The sequence below is a fragment of the Orbicella faveolata genome, unplaced genomic scaffold (genome assembly GCF_042242905.1).
Source record: "Orbicella faveolata isolate gen_17 unplaced genomic scaffold, um_ofav_v1 contig_25, whole genome shotgun sequence".
Taxonomy (NCBI): Eukaryota; Metazoa; Cnidaria; class Anthozoa; order Scleractinia; family Merulinidae; genus Orbicella; species Orbicella faveolata.
This window is the reverse complement of record NW_028301553.1, coordinates 3,775,360-3,797,269: the sequence shown is the minus strand read 5'-3', so window position 1 is coordinate 3,797,269 and position 21,910 is coordinate 3,775,360. Positions and strand designations below refer to the sequence as shown.

Here is a 21,910-nt window from a genome sequence, read left to right as displayed (position 1 = left end):
TGCAAGTACAAGAAGCCGTCGCACAACCAAATCTGGCACAAATCCCGATAAACATCCCATTGCCCTCAAAATTAGAGCTCACAGGGGACTTGGCGACGAACTGGAAGAAATTCCACCGTGCTTGGAACAACTACGAAATAGCTGCACGTCTAAAAGATCCTGAAAACCCTACGGTAAATAAATCGCTGGGAACTGCCACACTGTTAAGAGTGCCTGCCTGTAAAAATCAGACAAATTCTTAATTTCGCGGCAAGGGTCGAAAATTCGATTTCGCTCATATTCCTATGGCAGATAGGCTAGGGCATGACAAAAACTACTGGATAGTTTTTTTGGCAAAATATCCTTTAATTTCAAAGAAATATGCAAATTACCAAATTCCGTTAAAATCGTCATTTGACGCACCATTTATTAGACAAGTTTGAGAGCCTCAAATGCAAAACCACATCATTCTTCCGTCTTTAAAACACTCAAATATTTTTGTGCAATGTTTAAATGTGTACTGGGTTGATTTTAGGGAATACTATGTTTTGTTTTTCGGTGCAAAATAATTAAATTTCGAAGACATGTATTTCATTCACTTAAAAGTACTTCGTAAAAATAATTGATTTTCACCATGTGCGAAACCTTCAAATGGATCAAGCTTCTGGATCAAGCTTCTGGTGGTTGAATCGCAGAAGGATGGTCTACAGATTCCTGTAAAAATTTCTTTGGGCAAATGATTGTGAGCGACGCGAGAGCTTTTCAAAGTACGTCAAAAATGCAAATATTTGACCATCCGTCGTCAAATTTCAATTTACGGGTTAGACGTATATTTTAGCATGCGCCGCATGATTTGACCTATGTTAAATTGAAATAGACACAGAGCTGATAATTTCGAAATGTTCTAACCTTATTTGCTGTAAAAGGCAGGTCCAAAAGCCGATATGACGTGTTTCTGTCACCATTCGTCGCACATAAAGCAGAAGTTTGCTTTTGTTTACACAATGTCCGATGTACATCGCCAGCTGTCAACTTATTTAATGGTCGAATACCATGAATCTATGACCCTCTTTCGACACATATGATCACCACTGCATCTTAGTCAAAAACGGCTAATTGATTTGTAGATAGTTGCTTGCTTTGCACTACACCAAAATATTACGTTTGATCATGGTTTGATCTACTGCTGCTTGAATCCTCGCTTGCAGCGGTTCCTTGTTTGTTCGTCACGCAGTGCTGTCATCCCATTTTAGGGGGTAGGGGCAGGACAATTTCTATCCTAATACGTAAGGTTCTGCAAGGCTTGGAACCACAGGGAGCACACAATCTTGTTGAGTAGGAAGAAATGAAATTAAGCAATGAAAAGAATGAATAGTTGACCATTGCTCATGTTGTCATCTTTTACTAGACCACCGCTACCTACATGCCCTTCGTAATACTGCAACGCTAAACTCGTACCTAGGTCTTTTCGCGCTGTGTAATTATTTTTGGTTTCCATATAATACAGTGGGCTACCCTCGGGGAAATGGGAGGTGACCACTTAATAGGGGTTGGCCGCTTAATAGAGGTTGGTGTAACTTGAATATTTTTTCACTATCGGGTTAGAGATTTAGCTACATTTCTTAGTAAACATGGAGTCAATTCAAGACAATCATGAAAGACGTCATCCTCGGAGACCCAGGGGCAGTTAGTGGAGGCAGGGAAAAAGTCTACGCGGGTCTTCGCCCGAACCTTTTTTCTCACCCGTTTCGACTTTTCCCCGCTCCCACTAACTGCCCCTGGGTCTCTGGGTCTGGGTCTCTGGGTAATGATTGTCTTGAATTGACTCCATGTTCACTAAGAAATTTGTAGCCCGATAGTGAAAAAATATTCAAGGTAAACCAACCTCTATGAAGCGGCCAACCCCTATTAAGCGGCCACCTCCCATTCCTCCGAGGGTAGCCCACTGTATTATATGTAAACCAAAAATAATTGCACAGCGCGAAAAGACCTACCATCCCAGACAAAAGAGTTGGGACACGAAGCAAGTTCTCCACTCCCCCCACTTTCAATGTTGCTAATCAGGTGATTTTTGCCCTTTTTGTTGAAGAAAACACGATATTTTCGAACATTGATCAGGGGGGAAGGGGGATACGCGATACAGCTCAAGTGTCCCAACTACTTTTGGCCGGGATTGTAGGTACGAGTTTAGCGTTACAGTATTTACGCAGGGCATGTAGGTAGCGGTGGTCTAGTAAAAGACGACAACACGGGCAATGGTCAACTATTCATTCTTTTCATTGCTGAATTTAATCCCTTCCTACTCAACAAGATTGTGTGCTCCCTGTGGTTCCAAGCCTTGCAGAACCTTACGTATTAAGATAGAAATTGTCCTGCCCCTACCCCCTAAAATGGGATGACAGCATTGCGTGACGAGCAAACAAGGAACCGCTGCAAGCGAGGATTCAAGCAGCAGCAGATCAAACCATGATCAAACGTAATATTTTGGTGTAGTGCAAAGCAAGCAACTATCCACAAATCACTTAACCGTTTTTGACTTAGATGCAGTGGCGATCATATGTGTCGAAAGAGGGTCATAGATTCATGGTATTCGACCCAACCCTCCAAGTTAACTTTTTTCCCTAGTGGCCATTTGGCCACTGACTGTTCAGGTTTGGTCGCCAGTGAAAAATTTTAGTCGCCACAATATATGTATAAATTAATAATTAATTAATAATAAATAATAATCTTATTATTATCTAACTGTATTGTTAATAACATTTTCCTTGAACCACCAAGTAAATTGAAGTCCCGTTCAGTGAAAGAACTACCTAATGTTGATTCAAATATGCTTTTATTGGAATGATAGATGATCAAATGAAATAGTTTCTGATCACAATGAAAAAGTACTATATTATTGCAACAGTGTTGTGAGTTGATCACAGTTCTCACTCTGTCATTTTAAATTGATTGGCTTTCACTTTCAATAAAGCTTTTACAATGGTTATAATAATGCAAATGTACATGCCTTCAAATAGCTCCATCGATTTACAAGTGACACCACAAATATCAAAAACCAAAGGTTCAGACTATCTTCATTATAAACTCTTGCGTGAGCATGTATGAATGAAACGTATGTTTACCGCCATTTTTCCCGCGAAAATATTTGATGAAAATTAAGAAAAAAGTCGCTTCACAAAACACAGAAATATTTGTGTATATCATTTATAATTCACACAACAGGAGCAGTGCAAACGACACAGATTATACCAAGTTAAAATAAGATAGCCTCATTCGCAGCTGAATGGCGGAAAGTTTTCCAATGTTTATCAAGGCGGCATCAAATTCTTGCTGAGACCATAAAGTGAACACTATTTTTACCTTATCGCTTATGATCTTTTTTAAATGTTCAACCTCGTTTTCTGCTTGAATAAGCAAACGACATAAAACTTCATCTGAAAATTAAAGACTGTATTGAAATGGTCAGAAAAGTTCACGCTCAAATTGTTTGTCGTTTTGAATTTAATATGCGAACCGCGGAACGCGAATACTCAATGCGAAAATACTTTCACAAGTTTTAGGGCAATCACTAAGACAGATATTTTTTCTTAATGAAATCTTTGACAATTTAAAAATAAACCCAGGTTCGTTCACACAAGTGAAATTTATTCACAACTGCGAGCCGCTTTTCATCACAATTTTTTTTTTATTTATAGAGTCCCCCGTGCTTGTGTTACCAAGTTTACTGTAGAGTCAAGTATTTTCGTGTCCACTGAAACAAAATACGTTTCTCAAATACATCTGGATGTTTCTCAAATATATTGTGGATCCTGTCACCGTCGAGCTTTCCAAGCTTTTGCAATTGCTCTTCTTTTCGATGGCAAATGACCCGATTGCGTGCGTTGTCTCACGCTTCCAGGTAAAATTGTCACGTGTATGGCAAGCCGTTTGTAGCAAAATTCAATCCTTTAATTATCATGATTCAATCCAACACCTGGAATATTGATTCAATCCAATACCTAAAATATTGATTCAATCCAATACCTGGAATATTGATTCAATCCAATACCTCGAATATTGATGCAATCCAATACCTGGAATATTGATTCAATCCAATACCTCAAATATTGATTCAATCCAATGCCTCAAATATTGATTCAATCCAATACCTTAAATATTGATGCAATCTTCCTGGGCCGAGCGCGGCCAACAAGAACGAGAGTAACTGAGCACTAGAGAGCACTCAAAACATGGCGGGCGAAGGAGAACTAGAGTTAGAAGTTGAGTTTCCTAAGTTTCTTGCAGACATCTTGGATAAAACGGAAATAATTTTTGAGAATTTTGACTCAGAAGTTGCAGAAGCGCACGCCGAAGTTCTACTGCGGATTCCATTACGATAGAAAGCGAAAAAGGACGAAATCATGGAAGACCATTTCTTAAAATTCCTGTTGAGGTGCTCGAGGAACTTTGAGGACTAGGATTCATCTGGACAACGATAACAATGATGATTGGAGTGTGGAGATGGACAATTCACAGAAGATTGACAGAATATGGCTTAGAAGATATGAGGGGTTTCGACAGCTTACCTGATAAGGAACCGAAATCATTCAAGAGTATGGATATAATTTCATTGCAGGTTTCTTTAAGTCCATTTGTTAAGAGACTAATAGTTGCATGACCGTGACATGTTGTGTTACCAGAGTTAACAATTGACATGTAATACGAGATTTTGTATTTTGAGCCTTTTGTTTTGTTCTGTCGTATTATCGAGATCGTGTTGTAAGCATATATTCGCATACCGTCATCGCGAGGAAAATAAACGTACAACTTGGAACCGTTTAAGTTACTTCGTTGTTTGTTTCGTTATTTTACGATTGTTACCGTCAACCGATTACAACACCATTGGGTTACGGGTTCAACGGAGAAGAATAAGAGAAAGGTTAGCAAAATTTGATCCCCAAAATACTGTCTTGAGATGGGGTGCGTAAATTCGCTTTGGCATCTGGATGGACATCACTCTCTGATCCGATGGAAAATACTAATTCACGGCTGCATAGACGGATTTTCTCGGAGAATAACGTTTTTGAAATGTAGTGCCAACAATAAAGCAGAAACAGTTCTTGAATTGTTTCTGGGTGCCGTTAAGAGAGACGGAGAATTTTGGCCTTCGAGTACGAGTAGATCATGGTGTTGAAAACGTTGGTGTGTGATATACAATGGAGCAGGTTAGAAGAGAGGAGAGGGGCAGCTTCACTGCAGGGCCATGAACACAACCAACGAATTGAAAGATTATGGAGGGATGTTTCCGTTGTGCTTCCCACTTGTACTTTTACACTTTTTGTAGTATGGAATTGTCAGGCATCCTGGACACTGATAATTCAGTGCATCTTTCCACCTTACATTTATTTTTCAACCAAGGGTAAACCTTGCTCTTTGCCAGTTCACTGAAGCTTTCAACCACCAAAATGTAAGAAGAGAAAAAAAAAAAACTGGTTGCCATACCAAATGTGGCTTAATCATATGATGCAGCCTGAAAACCCCCTTTCAAATGGAAAGTCATATGATTTTGAATACTATGGTGATGATCCGGATGGTCCAACTCCATTGGACAGTGATAACAATGTTGTAGTTGAAGAAATTGACCTGGGACAACTTGATTCAGTGCAGTCATTTGTATTGGAAAGGCTAGATCCCTTAAGATAATCAAGTCAAATGGAAGTAGACATCTTCCAAGAGGCTCTAGAACTAGTGACAGTTAAACTTGGGCAATTGACAATTGCATAATACTACATGTGTGTGGGCTGGGTAAAGGAGATTATGGCCCTTAAAGTATTTTTGCAACTCAATTCACAACAGAAAACCTCACCCTGTGTCAAGTAAATTATTTTCTCATCTTCCTTTTCATTGATATACAAAACTCAGAAACTGCTTGAATTACAGAATGTCTAACTTCTAGCAACACAACTAAACTGAAGAGAAATCAGGGCATTTGATAACTGCCATGTGCACTACTCTGCCTTGTAGATTTTTCAGGTGCTTATCAAAACAGATGTTAAAATGTTGCAAGGTTAATTTGTTATCTTATTTTCAAAAGTACCCAGGACACAAGACTAACTTCTTGGTGCACTGGTGTAATGGCTACTAACAGGACTCATCTCACTAGCCAAAACTAACTTTGCACCAGCCAGCCTTTTTCATACACAGCTTCACTGACTTTTTTACAAGAGTGGTGGTCAATCTTGGACATTTCTTGTTGCACCTAAAATGTTAATAATAATCACTAAGAAAATTTCACTCCCACAAACACGAATCCTGCTTTTCTTGAATATGCTTATGTTCAATCTTTGATGTACTTTTATCAGTGTTGCCATTTTCTTTTATCTCCCTTTAATAGTTAAATATTTATCATATGCTTATTAAGGCAATTATTTCCATGAAATCCACTCATGGTTTCCCTGTTTTCATTAGTTTCTATTCTCTTCAATCAGTTTTACTTTGTCAGGATAATTCTCAATTTTGTTTTCATCCAGTAGACCAGTACTCCATTCCATCATGATTGTCACAATGGCTATTGAAAGTGCAAAAATCTACTATTCAAAACTGAAATGTGTGGCTAGTTGGCAGTAGTGTTAGCCTTGAGCCCTGGGTACCCGATAATATTCACAACAAATTGGTGCCATGTTTATCATAGAATATCAAGAAAAACATCGTTTTTAGGAAAGAAGTACCACATGTGGGTTAAATAATGCAAAACATGAGGCAACAACATTGAAAAACGTAAAACACATCCCAATGTTCAATGATTGCTGTCTTGTAAAATGTTAAGGTTCTTATTTCAAAAATAACTTAAAGCCAGGTTTACACAAACAGTTTTTGTGAGAAACGTGTTTGACTGTGCACACGGCACAGCAAAAATTTTGTTTACAGTTCAAAGTTTAGTGCGCCAGTAATGATTGGACAGCAGAAATATGCACAATACCAAAGACCAATGTGGTAGCAAAATTTCCCACAGTTTATGTTATTTGCCAGAAAAAGCTAGCACACACAGCTTTTAATAAACAAATATGTTTGTGACATAAAAATTAGTTAACTTACATCTACAAAAGCGGCAGTAATGGAATCTAAATTTTCCGTGTCCCTTATGTCTCGGTTGTAGCACTGCCTCATTTACCTAAGCAGACTAATGATTTGATCAAGAACGTCGGCGTGCACTTCTGCAACTTCTGAGTCAAATTCTCAAAAATTATTTCCGTTTTATCCAAGATGTCTGCAAGAAACTTAGGAAACTCAACTTCTAAATCTAGTTCTCCTTCGCCCGCCATGTTTTGAGTGCCCTCTAGTGCTCAGTTACTCTCGTTCTTGTTGGCCGCGCTCGGCCCAGGAAGATTGCATCAATATTTGAGGTATTGGATTGAATCAATATTTGAGGTATTGGATTGAATCAATATTCCAGGTATTGGATTGCATCAATATTCGAGGTATTGGATTGAATCAATATTTGAGGTATTGGATTGCATCAATATTCGAGGTATTGGATTGAATCAATATTCCAGGTATTGGATTGAATCAATATTTTAGGTATTGGATTGAATCAATATTCCAGGTATTGGATTGAATCATGATAATTAAGAGATTGAATTGAACCAAAAATTTTATTTGCCATTGGATTGAATGCCTTTTTATATGTTTAAATAAAACCATTATTTAAAGGATTAAACATATATTGCAAGGATTGAATTTTGCTACAAACGGCTTGCCATACACGTGCCAAAGTTCAGTCGAGTGGAACAAATTTCGTCGCGTCCCAAGCTCAACTGAATGCAATTCCTTGATCTCTGTTTACCGTGTAACATTTCATTTTATTCAGTCTCCATTTCTGTTGGTTAAAATCCCACAACAACTAGCTTTGCAAAGTGAATTCTTAATGCTCAGAACGTTCTTCTTTTCGCTCCGGATGATAGTCCGCTCAAGCTCCTGACGCATAGGTCACGTTAATTTTAGTCGCCGAGCTGGCGACTTGCGTCCTAATTAAGTCGCCAGCTCTAAAATTCTAGTCGCCATGGCGACTAAAATTGTCGCAACTTGGAGGGTTGTCCGACCATTAAATAAGTTGACAGCTGGCGATGTACATCGGACTTTGTGTAAACAAAAGCAAACTTCTGCTTTATGTGCGACGAACGGTGACAAAAACACGTCATATCGGCTTTTGGACCTGCCTTTTACAGCAAATAAGGTTAGAACATTTGGAAATTATCAGCTCTGAGTCTATTTCAACTTAATATAGCTCAAGACATGTGGCGCGTGCTAAAATATATGTCTAACCGGTAAATTGAAATTTGACGACGGATGGTCAAATATCTGCATTTTTAACGTACTTTGAAATGCTCTCGCGTCGCTCACAATCATTTGCCCAAAGAAATTTTTACAGGAATCTGTAGACCATCCTTCTGCGATTCAACCACCAGAAGCTTGATCCATTTGAAGGTTTCGCACATGGTGAAAATCAATTATTTTTACGAAGTACTTTTAAGTGCATGAAATACATGTCTTCGAAATTTAATTATTTTGCACCGAAAAAGAAAACACAGTATTCCCTAAAATCAACCCAGTACACATTTAAACATTGCACAAAAATATTTGAGTGTTTTAAAGACAGAAGAATAATGTGGTTTTGCATGCGAGGCTCTCAAACTTGTCTAACAAAATGGTGCGTCAAATGACGATTTTAACGGAATTTGGTAATTTGCATATTTCTTTGAAATAAAAGGATATTTTGCCAAAAAAACTATCCAGTAGTTTTTGTCATGCGCTAGCCTATCTACCGTAAGAATATGAGCGAAATCGAATTTTCGACCCTTGCCGAGTTATTTTCCATATTTATGGACAAGGGACTCTTAACCTGTATTGGCTCAGATGCTGTAGATGTGTACAAAGGCTTAGAATTCGAAAATGAAGACGATAAGAAGGACATTGATATTGCTCTCCAAAAGCTACAGCGTTATTGCATCGGAGAGACAAACAAAATCTACGAGAGATATCGATTCAACAAGAGAGACCAAGAGCCAAACGAATCTCTGGATGCTTACGTCACGGCACTGCGCACGCTGGCTAAGACATGTAACTTCGGAGTGTTGGAGAACAGTCTAATTAGAGACAGGATTGTCACTGGAGTAAGAGAAAATCAAGCGCGCAAGAGGCTCCTACAAGTCTCCAAACTCACACTGAAGGAATGCATTGATATCTGTAGATCATATGAGACCTCAAGCCAACAATTGAAAGAAATTAATCAGGAGGAAGTCAGCGCCATTAGTCAGTCCAATGAAAAGAAACCTCTGTCCCCCAGAGGAGAGAGAGAAATCCGCTGCAAGTTCTGCGCCAAAAACGCATGTCTGGAACAAGCTTAAATGTCCTACATGGGGAAAGACTTCCTCTAACTGTGGAATTCAAAACCACTTTGCGGTGGCCTGCAAAACCAAACCGCCTCCACCCAGTTTGACCATATCCTGGACATGTCCGCAAGCCAGTGCATGCAGTGGAGGATTCCGACTTTCATGAATATGTTGCTTGTGTCGACGTCAAGGAACAAGTCTGTGCTGTGGAAAATCCTGATCGTAAAGACAAACTGCTTGCGGTAATGTTATTAAATAGTCATCGAGTCCCACTCCAACCGGACACTGGTGCGACAGTGAACATCTTACCTGAAGAGTCTTTCAAAGAAGTATATGGTAAAGGCAGTCTATCCCTGCTGGACAATGCAGAAGTAACTCTTGTTATGTACAACAAAACTGAGGAGAAGCCGATTGGCAAGAAACGTGTCCAAGTTGTGAACCCCAGAAATGGAAGAAAATACAGTGTGGAATTCGTAGTTGTAAAAGGCAAAGGCAAGCCTCTGCTTGGTTTACGAGCCAGTGAGCAAGTGCAACTCATCTCTGTGGTCCGACAAAACATCATGGCTATTCAATCTGAAAAACCATCACAGAGCAAAACACCACTTACAACAGAATCTATTCTCAAAGAATATGCTGATGTCTTCAGAGGAGAAGGAAAGTTAGAAGGTGATCTCCACCTAGAAATTGACCCGAATGTACCACAACTCCCAACAAGAAAGGTGCCAATCGCCATTAAAGAAAAGCTAAAAGAGGAACTGAATCGTTTGGAAGGCCTTAATATCATCACACCAGTAAATGTTCCTACCTCCTGGATATCAGCAACTGTCGTCACCTTGAAGAAAAATGGCAATGTCCGACTGCGTGTGGACCCCAAACCACTTAACCAAGCCCTTAAACGCAATCACTACCCGCTGCCGACAATCGAGGATGTCTTTCCTGAGCTCTCAAATGCAAGATGCTTTACTGTAATAGATGCCAAAAATGGGTTTTGGCATGTGTCCTTGGACGAGGAAAGTAGCTACGACGAGGAAAGTAGCTACACAACTACATTTGGCACTCCATGAGGAAGATACAGATGGCTCCGAATGCCATTCGGCATCTCACCGGCCCCTGAAGAATTCCAGCGAAGACTGGATCAGGCATTAGCAGGACTGAATGGGTGCAAGGCGATCGCTGATGACATCCTTGTATTTGGATGTGGAGCTAACGATGAGGAAGCAGTAAGAGACCATGATGAAAAACGCATTGCTCTCCTTCAACGCTGCCGAGATAAAGGTGTGAAGCTTAATAGGGGAAAGCTGCAGCTAAGGCTCAAGGAAGTCGCGTACATGGGCCATGTGCTCTCCGCTGATGGGTTACAACCTGACCCTGAAAAAGTCAAGGCAATCAAAGAGATGCCGACACCGACTGACAAACAGAGCATCCAACGCCTCTTAGGGATGACTAACTACCTACAGAAGTTTGCCACGAGACTTTCAGAGATCACGACTCCCCTACGCGAGCTCACCAAAAACGACAACGAGTTCCTGTGGGATGAGCAGGTTCATGGTGCAGACCTGGAAGAGACAAAGAAGATCCTTTCTACAACTCCAGTCCTAAAATACTTTGACCCAGGTGCCACGCCCACACTACAGTGTGATGCCTCCATGCATGGCGTGGGAGCATGTCTAATGTAAGATGGACATCCAGTCGCATATGCATCAAGTTGCCTGACCCCTACAGAGGTCCAGTATGCGCAAATCGAAAAAGAGTTATTGGCCATAGTATTCCCAATGGAGAAGTTTGAAACCTATCTGTATGGAAGGAAAGTGCTGGTTGAATCTGACCACAAGCCTCTGGAAGCAATTTTCAAGAAACGCCTCTTAAATGCGCCCAAAAGGCTACAACGAATGCTCCTTAGACTCCAACGCTATGAGTTTGAAGTTTCTTACAAAAAGGAATCTCCCTTCTTATGGCTGATCCCCTAAGTCGTGCATATCTGTCGCTTAAGGAAGCCACTGAGGATCAGGAAGACGTCATGACAGTCTCAGAATCAAGGTCTCCAACAGAGATAGAAGCAGAGCAAGTAAACATGCAACGGTATTTTCCAGTGAAAGATGAAACTCTCTGCCAAATCCAAAACCTTACTCAAGAAGATGCTATCCTCAAGACCCTCCCTGGCGTCATTAAACAAGGCCGGCCAGAAAGTAAGCTCCATCTCCCACCGGAAGTTCAAGACTACTTTCCTTTCAAAGAAGAACTTACACTTCAAAATGAAGTTATTTTCAAGGGAGATCGTGTTGTCATACCGTTTCAAATGAGAGCAGAGCTCAAAAGAAAGCTACACTCCAGTCATCTGGGAGTACAGGCATGCCAGAGACGAGCAAGGGAAGCTTTCTACTGGCCTGGTATGTACAAAGAGATAAAAGAATATGTCTCCAAGTGTCAAGTCTGCAATACGTACCACCAAGGGCAGCAGAGGGAGCCCATGATCTCACACCCAGTACCATCAAGACCATGGCAGGTCCTTGCTGTTGATCTCTTTGAGCTCTAGGGCCAGGACTACCTTGTCACTACTGACTATTACTCAAATTTCTTTGAGGTCGACAAGCTTGTTAGTAAGACATCTAAAGAAGTAATTGAAAAGCTCAAGCCTCATATGGCCAGACATGGAATTCCGGACAAGATAGTAGCGACAATGGCCCCCAGTTCAACTCACAGGAATTTAAGAACTTCAAAGATTTATATGAGTTTGATCATGTCACAAGCTCTCCTACCTACCCGCAGTCAAATGGCAAGGCGGAAAACTCGGTAAAGACTGCGCAGCGAATCATGCGTAAGGCCTTAGAGGTTGGCAGTGACCCCTACTTGGGATTCCTTGACTTCCGCAACACCCCCACAGAAGGACTAGGCACATCGCCAGCTCAGCGCCTCTTTCGCCGACGTACCAAAACACTCCTGCCCATCGCTGGCAGACTACTAACACAACCCGAATTTGACACCACTTTCCAGCTTCTTCATGCCCACAAGAACAAACAAGCCTTCTATTACAACAATGGCACTAAAGAACTCCGGCCACTTGAACCAGGGAGCACCGTTCGTAGCCATCCACCCAAGTATAGTCATCAATGGACCCAAGCAACGGTTGACATACAAGTTGGTGTACGTTCATACCAAGTAATCACTAACGACGGAAGGGTGTATCGCAGGATCCGCCGACACCTGCGTCTCACAGCTGAAGTCCCAAAACAATCACCACCTGGCATTGAGATATCTAGCTCCGATCCTGGTCCCCCGCCCTTGACCAAAGTTGAACAGGTACCACCAGTAGCTGAATCAATGCCCCAAGAGGTGGTCAAACCACAAGCAGCACCAAGCCCTCAAGCTGATGACGTAACAAGTCCAGAAAGATGTAGCGCCCGGGGAAGAGTCCTACGAAGACCAGCATACCTCAGTGACTACGCATGCTGACACTTTTCCTATGTTGTTCATGTTCCCCGAACAATGACTCTAAGAAACAATTTAAGTTCCTCTTTCTTTATTCTTGCTTCTTTTGAACAACGAAGGGAGATGTAACGATGTTAATTTATGCATATTAAGTTAATTTATACAGTTTAGTCTACATCCGGGATCCTAGATGTGTTCGCTCGCTTCACTTGATGTACACTCGGCTTACAAGGGTAAATGTTGTGTTTAGATGTTTTGATGCTTCGTTGTCTGTCCTAGCGAATACGTTACAGGAATCAAGTGACTGGCGTTGGTTTGTGATAAAAAAAAAAATTGCACTTTTTCTGAGAGATCCAAAGGAGTGATAAACAGGATGTCTATGCAAACAGCGAAGAGTACTTCACGGGCGAACATTGTTCAGTTGTGAAGCCACGGTGACTTTTTGCTTAGACAGCAGCTCTCTGAAATAAAAACGAATAAAAATTTCGAAATTTCCAAAGGGATTAAAATATGCGAATCAAGGAAATCAGCTTGTGGAATTTGAGAATCGTCACGGTTATACATTTTATAGACTAACGGTTTGCGTGACATCTTGAGCCGGATAATTCTTGTGTTACGTTATGGCAGGTGTCATGTCGTGTGTTCCGGTATCGAAGTGAGGTAAGACGAAAACTATGTAAAGCTTTTTTTTTTTACTTTTTGTTGAAACAGGAACAAAGCTAAATCCCAGAAATATTTACCCGTATAATTCCCAACACTAAAGACACCGAAATAAAAATTGAGAGGAGAGTACAATTTCTGCTCTCAGACGCGCTGGCTAGCTGTGTCTGATCCTGTCTGCTCGATTCAACATCGCTTTTCCGTTAAATATCGTTCATATCTATTCTTTGCTTATATATAAGCTGAAATAGAAAATTAAAAGAACAATTTCAGTATTTGAAAACGGTAAAATTGAAGATTTTTCGTGGAAGAAAAAGTCAGCCCGTTGTTTCGTGTCAAGTCGTGACTAATCCCACCCTACGAGCAGAGCCTCTTAAAGCATATGTAACGTAAAGGCTGGTTTTCACTAGAGCATAAGCACAAGCACAAGCACAAGAATAAGCACAAGTACAAGTGAAAACAGCCACGACATAAACATAAGCATAAGCAGAAACATAAGAAGAACGAACCCACTTATTTGTCTTGTGAAGTTTTCACCAGTAACGCGCTCGACATAAGCATAAGCACAAGCGCAAGAAGAGGCTGGTTTTTACTAGAGCATAAGCATAAGTACAAGTGAAAACAGCCACGACATAAACATCAGCATAAGCAGAAACATAAGAAGAACGAACCCACTTATTTGTCTTGTGCAGTTTTCACTAGTAACGCGCTCGACATAAGCATAAACATAAGCACAAGAAAAACGGAACTGTTCGTTTAAGAAATTTAAGAAATAAAAATAAGAGTTATTAAAAAATTCACTGTGACTGTTTATATGGCTTACTATGATTTTGCGAAACGAAACGAAACGAAATGATTAAAGCTGTACTGAAATGAACATAACAAGTATCACAACAGTCAGATTCCTCCGTGCGATAACCGTAAACAAGGCATAAAACAGCGGAAGTGCAGAATATGAAAATTCGAAAATCTGTATTTTGCGAAACGAGCTCTTGGAAGACTGTGTCGATATGTAACTTATCTATTCCGATTCTTTAACACTTTTCCTAGATACAACTCGATGCAGTGATGATTTCTGAACAAAGAGTTTGAACCAAAAGGTCAGAAGTACCGCGTTTCAGCAAATCACAGATCTGTAGTTTGCGAAACGAGCTCTTCGAAAACTGTAACGATATGTAACTGATTTCTTCCGATTCTTTAACACTTTTCGTATACACAACTCGATGCAGCGATGATTTTTGAACAAAGAATTTGAGCCAAAAGGTTGGAAGTGCCCCGTTTCGCAAATTAAAGAACCGAGCGTGGAGTACGTGACTAACATTACTTGTTTCGTTACCAAGGTGATAAGGCGAACGATGTTCCATTTCATTGCCTGGAGAAAAAAAAAACACTCTCGTTCGTTTCGCTGTAAAAAAGCAAACAAATAAATGATAGATAGTAAAGATAAAAAGCCAACTGATCAAGAATTTGTTCCGGGGTGGAGGGAAGATTTTGGTCACATGCTAGGCAACGAATTCTTGGAAAAGGTCGAATTTCATTTTACTCACGTGCAGACGGCAAATGTCAGTCACGTACTCAGCGCTCGTCTCTCAAAACACAAATCTGCAGTTTGCGAAACGGGGTACTTCTGACCCTTTGGTTCAAACTCTTTGTTCAAAAATCATCACTGCATCGAGTTGTATCTACGAAAAGTGTTAAAGAATCGAAAGAGATAAGTTACATATCGTTACAGTCTTCGAAGAGCTCGTTTTTTCGAATTCAATATTCTACACTTCCGCTGTTTTATGCCTTGTTTAGGTTATCGCACGGAGGAATCTGACTGTTGGAATACTTGATATGTTCATTTCAGTACAGATTTATTCATTTCGTTTCGTTTCGTTTCGCAAAACACAGTAAGCCGTTTATTGCTGATTTTCAGTGTCACGCAATTCAAAATAGATCAAAATAAAAATCAAAACCGATCAATAGATAAAGTCCAGAATCTGGGAAATGAAAGAAGGTAAATATGCAAATACTCTCGCCAAAATTCTGGTCACAGCAATTTTTCTTATGCGAGATGTGCGGAGAAATTTTTTACCCAAATTTATAGAGATTTGTATGGAGACGCCATGCTGGTGCCCACCCTTATGGGCACCGACATGGCGGACGGAAACCAACAGAAACATCTGTCACTGAGTTTTGCTCCAAAAGCGTGAATTTAACCCTCGAGGAACTCTCAAACATTAAAATATTACTTTTTCTAAGACATGAACTGTTCAGATAGCCAAGTTCCCCGAAATAAGTCACTTTTTAAACCATCATGACAGCTCTCTAGGCCGTCATGTAAATGCCGTGTCACGCAAAAGCTTAGAAATTCAAGCGTAGTGTATCACAAAACCAAGAACCCATTCGGAGCGAAAATTTGTATGAATATTAGCTTTCAGCTGCTCTTACACATCATTGAAGTAAAATCTCAGGAAGATCAATAGTTTTGTAGTTCGAATTTTAGTGACGTCATGTGAAAACCAGTTATATCGCGTATATTTCATTCAGTCCAAATGGTATATTCAACTCACGATTTTCATAGTTAGCAGTTCACTCTTAGAACAAAAAAGTAAAGAGCAGTCCAGTTTTGACCATGTCTAAATAAATTACACCTTCGGTTTCCTTGGAAAGCCTTGTTAAACAAACTCAAGCTTTGCTTTCCAAAAATAACCAACAGAAAAAAAACATGGCCGCAGTTGCACGTGGAATTGGCGAGACAGGCAGCGCTGTGCAGTTAAATGGCTTTTTAGGGAAACTATTTTATTTTTATAATTTGTTTTCTCAAAGTGTAACTTTACCTGTGTATTTATTTGTTTCTTTACTTGTCAATCTACAATTTTTTATCTTACTATTTTTCAGCGCTGAAATTGTTCAAGGTTTTAGTTTGAACTTCATCAATCAAATTGCGAGAACTTTAGGACGCCCAGTTGACAAGTTGTTGAATGGTTCAAGGGTTAATTCACACGGGCAGTCTACTTTTGGAAAGCAAAGCTCGAGTTTGTTTCGAGGCAACACGGCCTTCCACATTCTCGTCCCCAGAGGCCGCGCCGCGGTCTCTGGGGACGAGAAACAGAAGGCGTAATTTCTCACATTTTCTAGACATGGTCAAAACTGGCCTGCTCTTTACTTTTTTTTCCTAAGAGTGAACTGCTAACTATGAAAATCGTGAGTTGAATACACCATTTGGACTGAATGAAATATACGCGATATGAACAGTCCACTTCAGGCGGTGTGAATTTTCTAACAATTACTATTTTTATTTCTTACATTTCTATTTCTGAATTTATATATGTATCTAAGTATTCTTTTAATTTACTTTTAATTTTTTTTTATTTCTATGTTTTTTAATTTTTGGTTTTTAATTTGTTTTTTCGTACTTTCCACGACGCACTCCGCGTTTTCGGAACAGCCGACCACTGAACCTGAGGCATGAATTAGCAAAGCTAATCATGGTATTTGTTATATAGTTACACAGCATATAAGATGTTGGGTTGCTGAGATTAGAAACTTATCTGAACAATCCAACAAAGGCTGTTTAAAAAAAAGTAGATGCCTGATTTCAGTTCAGTGGAGAGTTCTTTGACACCTTGCTTCCATGTAATCGCTAAGATGGCGCTGTACCTTTATTTAAAAGAGAGAATTTTACACATTTTTCAATTTTGAAGGAGATAATATTTGGCAGATTTTAAGGCTGCTCAGTTAAGAGTTGTGCTTTGGAGAGATTTTAAGGTTTTTGGATTTTGGTATTTATTCTTTTATTTATCCAACCCAGGCAACCGCACAAATAAGATACACTCGGTGATTTATCTGTGTGTGTGTTTGTTTTTTTTTTTCGTTTGTTTGTTGTTTTTATCCATTTGCTGTTTCAGTCTAGGAGGGGAGGAAACGGAATAAATATAACAAATGAAATTAATTTGTTCTATGTTTCTTCATTCTTACTTTAGTAGATTTTGTTCGGCTAACCGGTCATTAAGGTAGTCCATAAAGTGAGAAAATGTTATGAAAGTCATGATCAGTTTTGAAGTATTTAAGGATTTGACACCATCACTGAACTGAACTTCCTTACTTTGTTTCGCTTATATATTTGTAACATCTCAGTTTTCTTAGTTGACTGTATGTACTCACTCAGCAAACCCAATTTGCGCTGAGATTCTAAAGGCTGGTTTTCACTAGCGACGGAGTCGTAGTCGGAGTCGTAATCAGAAGAGTAGAGCGATACGATCTAGTGAAAATCAAACCGACGGAGTCGGAAGCACATTCGTTCCGATTATGACTCCCTCGCTTACGATCAAGTGAAAACTGCATTGTCGGAGTCGCAAGCAGAAGCTGAAGAATAAATCAATCACAATGCTCGATACCGGGCCTTGTGATTGGTTGGTTCTTCCGCTTCTGTTTCGGACTCCGACAACGTAGTTTTCACTGGATCATAAGCGACAGAGTCGTAAACGGAATCGGAAGAAATGGAAACGTTCTGATTCTTCCGACTCTGATTCCGTCGAGCTGATGACTCCGCTTCTGACGACTTCGACTTTCGATTTTCACTTGGTCGCAAGCTCTCTACTACTCCGACTACGACTCCGACTTCGACTCCGTCGCTAGTGAAAACCTGCTCGTGTGTGATGATATACATATTGTATTTACAAAGTATGGAGATTCCCCGTTTTGTTTGTTCAATTTATTCGGTTTGGTGAAATGCTTGGGTCAATTTTTGTGGGATTATGCAATATGTTGCGTAATGATGTGAAGTATATGTGAAATAATTCATATTTGAACTGTGGTTGTAGGTGAAAGTGAAGAATGATCATCGCAGTAAATTTTTCAATTTAAGCAATTGGAAAGAAGAAGCCTGAAAAAAAAATCAGGGCTTCAACGGGATTCGAACCCGTGACCTCTACGATACCGGTGCGATGCTCTACCAACTGAGTTATGAAGCCACACATTGGGAGCGAGGTCAATTAACTGAGTTCCTATCTTCCCGTGAGGAGTGAAATGATGGGAAGATATGAACTGAATTAATTGACCTTGCTCCCAATGCGTGGCTTCATAGCTCAGTTGGTAGAGCATCGCACCGGTATCGCGGAGGTCACGGGTTCGAATCCCGTTGAAGCCCTGATTTTTTTCAGGCTTCTTCTTTCCAATTGCTTAAATTAGAAAATTTACTGCGATGATCATTCTTCACTTTCATATTGCGTAATCCCATATAGCCAGCGAATATCTTGAGGGTTTGAGGACTGGATGTCAAGTGATAGATCTTTGTGAGCATGAGTAGTCTGAGAGGTAGACTGGGTACTAGTATTTTGCATGATTGTTTTCGACTAAAGGCGACCACCATTGCTACATTTGTATTGTTCAATTGCTGTGTCAAGCTGCTTTGTTATTGTCCTCGAGAAAAGCTTAGAGGTGCCACGTTTAATTTTTGTTATTTCACTCAGGTATTGCTGAGCGAGTTTCCTCGGAGATGCAGACTTTGTTTTTCTTATGCAAGCTCTGCTTTCACAATACCGACCTTGCTTCACGTAGAAATTTATCTGTCACCCCATCGATCGCCAGTGATCGGGATGTGCATTTCTGTGTATTTCAAAAGTTCTAAGTGAAATTTTTCTGAGTGCCCTCTTAAGGGCCCATTAACTGATCTTTTCGAGCCGTTGCTACGGAAAATTGATTCTCATATAACCTCATCATTTTTAGTTAGTTCAGAGTTATTTTATGTGTTTTAACTTTTTCATGACCAGTAACACCAGTAATGACGTCATCAGGCCACGCCCTTGGTCATGTGACTAATACAGAAAAAATGCAAAGGCTCTCTGGCAAATTACTTTATCGGGATTTTTTTCATTGATTTAATATTTTAATTTTAATCCTCATTATGCTATGCATAGATTTTGTTTTATTTCTAAAAGGTCAGATTTTGAGAGAATCTCAAAATATTGAAAAACTAATTTTCTGTAATTTTCTGAAAAAAGTGTGATTTTGAAAAAGGAATGCATAGCTATGTTTCTAACGTTGGCGTTAATCGAAACTCGTCGAAAAAGGCTCGATATAATGAAAAACCGCGTTTTCTTTAGCATTTAAAGAAACCGGAAGTGCGCCCGATGTTACCCTATCAGCGCGTGCGCAATTTACACTACCAACGCACTTCGGTAAGATCAAACAAGGCCACGCGGAGTTAGTTTTTCTCGTGCTTTTGCTCTTGTTTTTCTGTTTTACTGTTTTTCTCTTCTTTTGTCTTTGCTTCTACTTTTTTTATTTTGCTTCTGGTGAAACGCAAAGAAAAAACATCTAAAATGTAAGCGAATTTGCAAGTTATTGAGTTGTTTTCATTTTCGGCGCGCAGGCTGACGTAAGTAACCGGAAGTGAAATCTCACCTCCTTAGCAACGCGCGCGAGTGCGCGCATGAATTGGTTAATGGGCCCTCAGGGGGGCGGGAGGCTTGAAGCCATTCCCATAATGCATTGCGAATGAACTATATTATCAACTGTCGTTTGCCACGTGGCCTACTAGTTGTCAAACAAACACTATAAATTATCAAACTGCACTCTATTATCCTTCACAATTATTTTACTGATTGTACTTACGGGATTATGCATAATCAATATTTAGTAGAGCATTCTCCTTTCAAACACATAATTCAAGATCAATAATTATAGCAATAACGTAGTTGTCTTTACATGGCTGGAAGATTGGCAGCTGGCCTGTGGAGAAGTTGCCAAAGGGTAGTTTGATTCCTTGTTGCCAAAAAAAAGTTCGTTTTGCCATCATCTAAACTACTGGATCTTGATGTTTGTAGTAAATTATGACAACAAAAGTTTTATGGCTGAAGCCTCTGATGTTATCCTTTGATCTGGTTAATTGAAAAGTTACAGTAAACATTAATTTTGTATGAGTGATAATATTTATGTTAACTTAATGTGAGTGCTGAGGATTTTTTTATCTAAGATTAGTTGAAGGAAAGATTTTTACATTGCCTTTTTGGTTCAGGTTCCAAGTGTCTGAACAATCATGACGTTGAATTCTCCTGACATTGCATCTTCTGAATTGAGGTCATAAGTACCTGAATCTCCCACAGGCCGTTTGAAGAACTCCTCCTGATCAAATATGTCGTGGAATCTCATCCAAATCCAACTGAAAATATTTCTCTGCCTTATTTAATGCCAAATCCAACTGAAAATATTTCTCTGCCTTATTTAATGACTTAGGGTTAGGGTTAGGGTTAGGGTTTGGGTTATTTGACAAGTATCTGTATGTCACAACTCATGATCAAATGGAAATAAATTTGTAATGGTTATGTTTCATGTGCTGGTGCCTAGTATACATGTAATTCAAGTTGTATTTTTCCAGAAAATATATATTCCCTTCCCACTGTCTGAGGGTTTTGGTTTGAACCACTCCCATTCTTCTGGATTCCTCTAATAACACTTTAACATGTGTTTACTCCTTTGTGCATTGGGTGACTACTTAGCACTAATATTCAGATGTTTCCCAGGAGATACAAGATCACTCTTTATGGGTATGGAAGGCAGTTAGTCCATATTAGTTCTGCTAGCAATCTGTAGTCACTTAATTTTATAAAAATCTCTCGCCTTTTTTTATGTACACAGCCAGACACAATACAAAAAAAAAAACCATTTATGTTCCTTTTTCTTTGTCAGTGTCGCCATGTCTTTTTATGTCATAATATCATTAATTGCAAACCTGAAGCTGAAAAAGTAAGAGCACTCCATTATTCTGCAACTGTGAAAAACTCAAAATTTGTTCGCTTGTGGAACATTTTCCTGGACCCTTCTTTCCCCCATGTTTCGGGGAATTACAGACAGAGTGATACAAACACCTGATCTTGTCCTATAGGGTGTGAGTTCCATGCTTGCTATGCTGAAAGTTAAAGATGTTTATAGTCATTTGCTGTGAAGTCTATACTGACTATCAAGCTCATGTACACTTCAAAACAACACACCAGTATTTTTATTGCATCAAGTGAACATCATAATATAAAAGTCAAATTGCCTAGGCAGGTGACGAGGTCCTCAGTAGAAGTTTTGTTTCCTTTCTTAAACGTGGTACAACAGTTAAAGTCTGATTTCATACGTGTAACTTATCAGGTGTCCAACACGGTTGACACAGCTATATTGATAGTTGCTATTCTTTTACTATAAATTTTTCTGAATTTGTAGAATATTTAGCATCATATGATTTGATATTTTGAACATAACTAAGTAATTTTCATTTGAAGTTGAAAAAAAAGTTATTTATCCGTCTTTATTGCATCTCTGCGATATTTTGCGAACCAAGAACCGTCGTACTGGCCTGTCTGGCTGGCGGAAGTCGTGAGCGAGTGATTTTTGGTGGCAGAGCATCTTCGGGAGATCAGAAAATGAGAGTTCATTCAGGCTTATAACCTTGAAGTTAATTTCAACTCATTGACATTTGAGGGATATCAACCACCGGAGAATTGCTT

At 39.6% G+C, this 21,910-nt stretch overlaps 2 protein-coding genes across 2 annotated transcripts in view; both read left to right on the top strand.

Annotated features, from left to right (window-relative positions):
- The window catches only part of LOC110052851 (uncharacterized), a 99,161-nt gene that overhangs the window by 2,346 nt on the left and 74,905 nt on the right, over positions 1 to 21,910 (top strand). The window lies entirely within an intron of this gene.
- Positions 8,800 to 9,362, top strand: LOC149108606 (uncharacterized). The gene has a single exon (XM_089293064.1). The coding sequence runs from the start codon at positions 8,838 to 8,840 to the stop codon at positions 9,360 to 9,362; it is 525 nt and encodes a 174-aa protein (XP_089149190.1). The 5' UTR covers positions 8,800 to 8,837.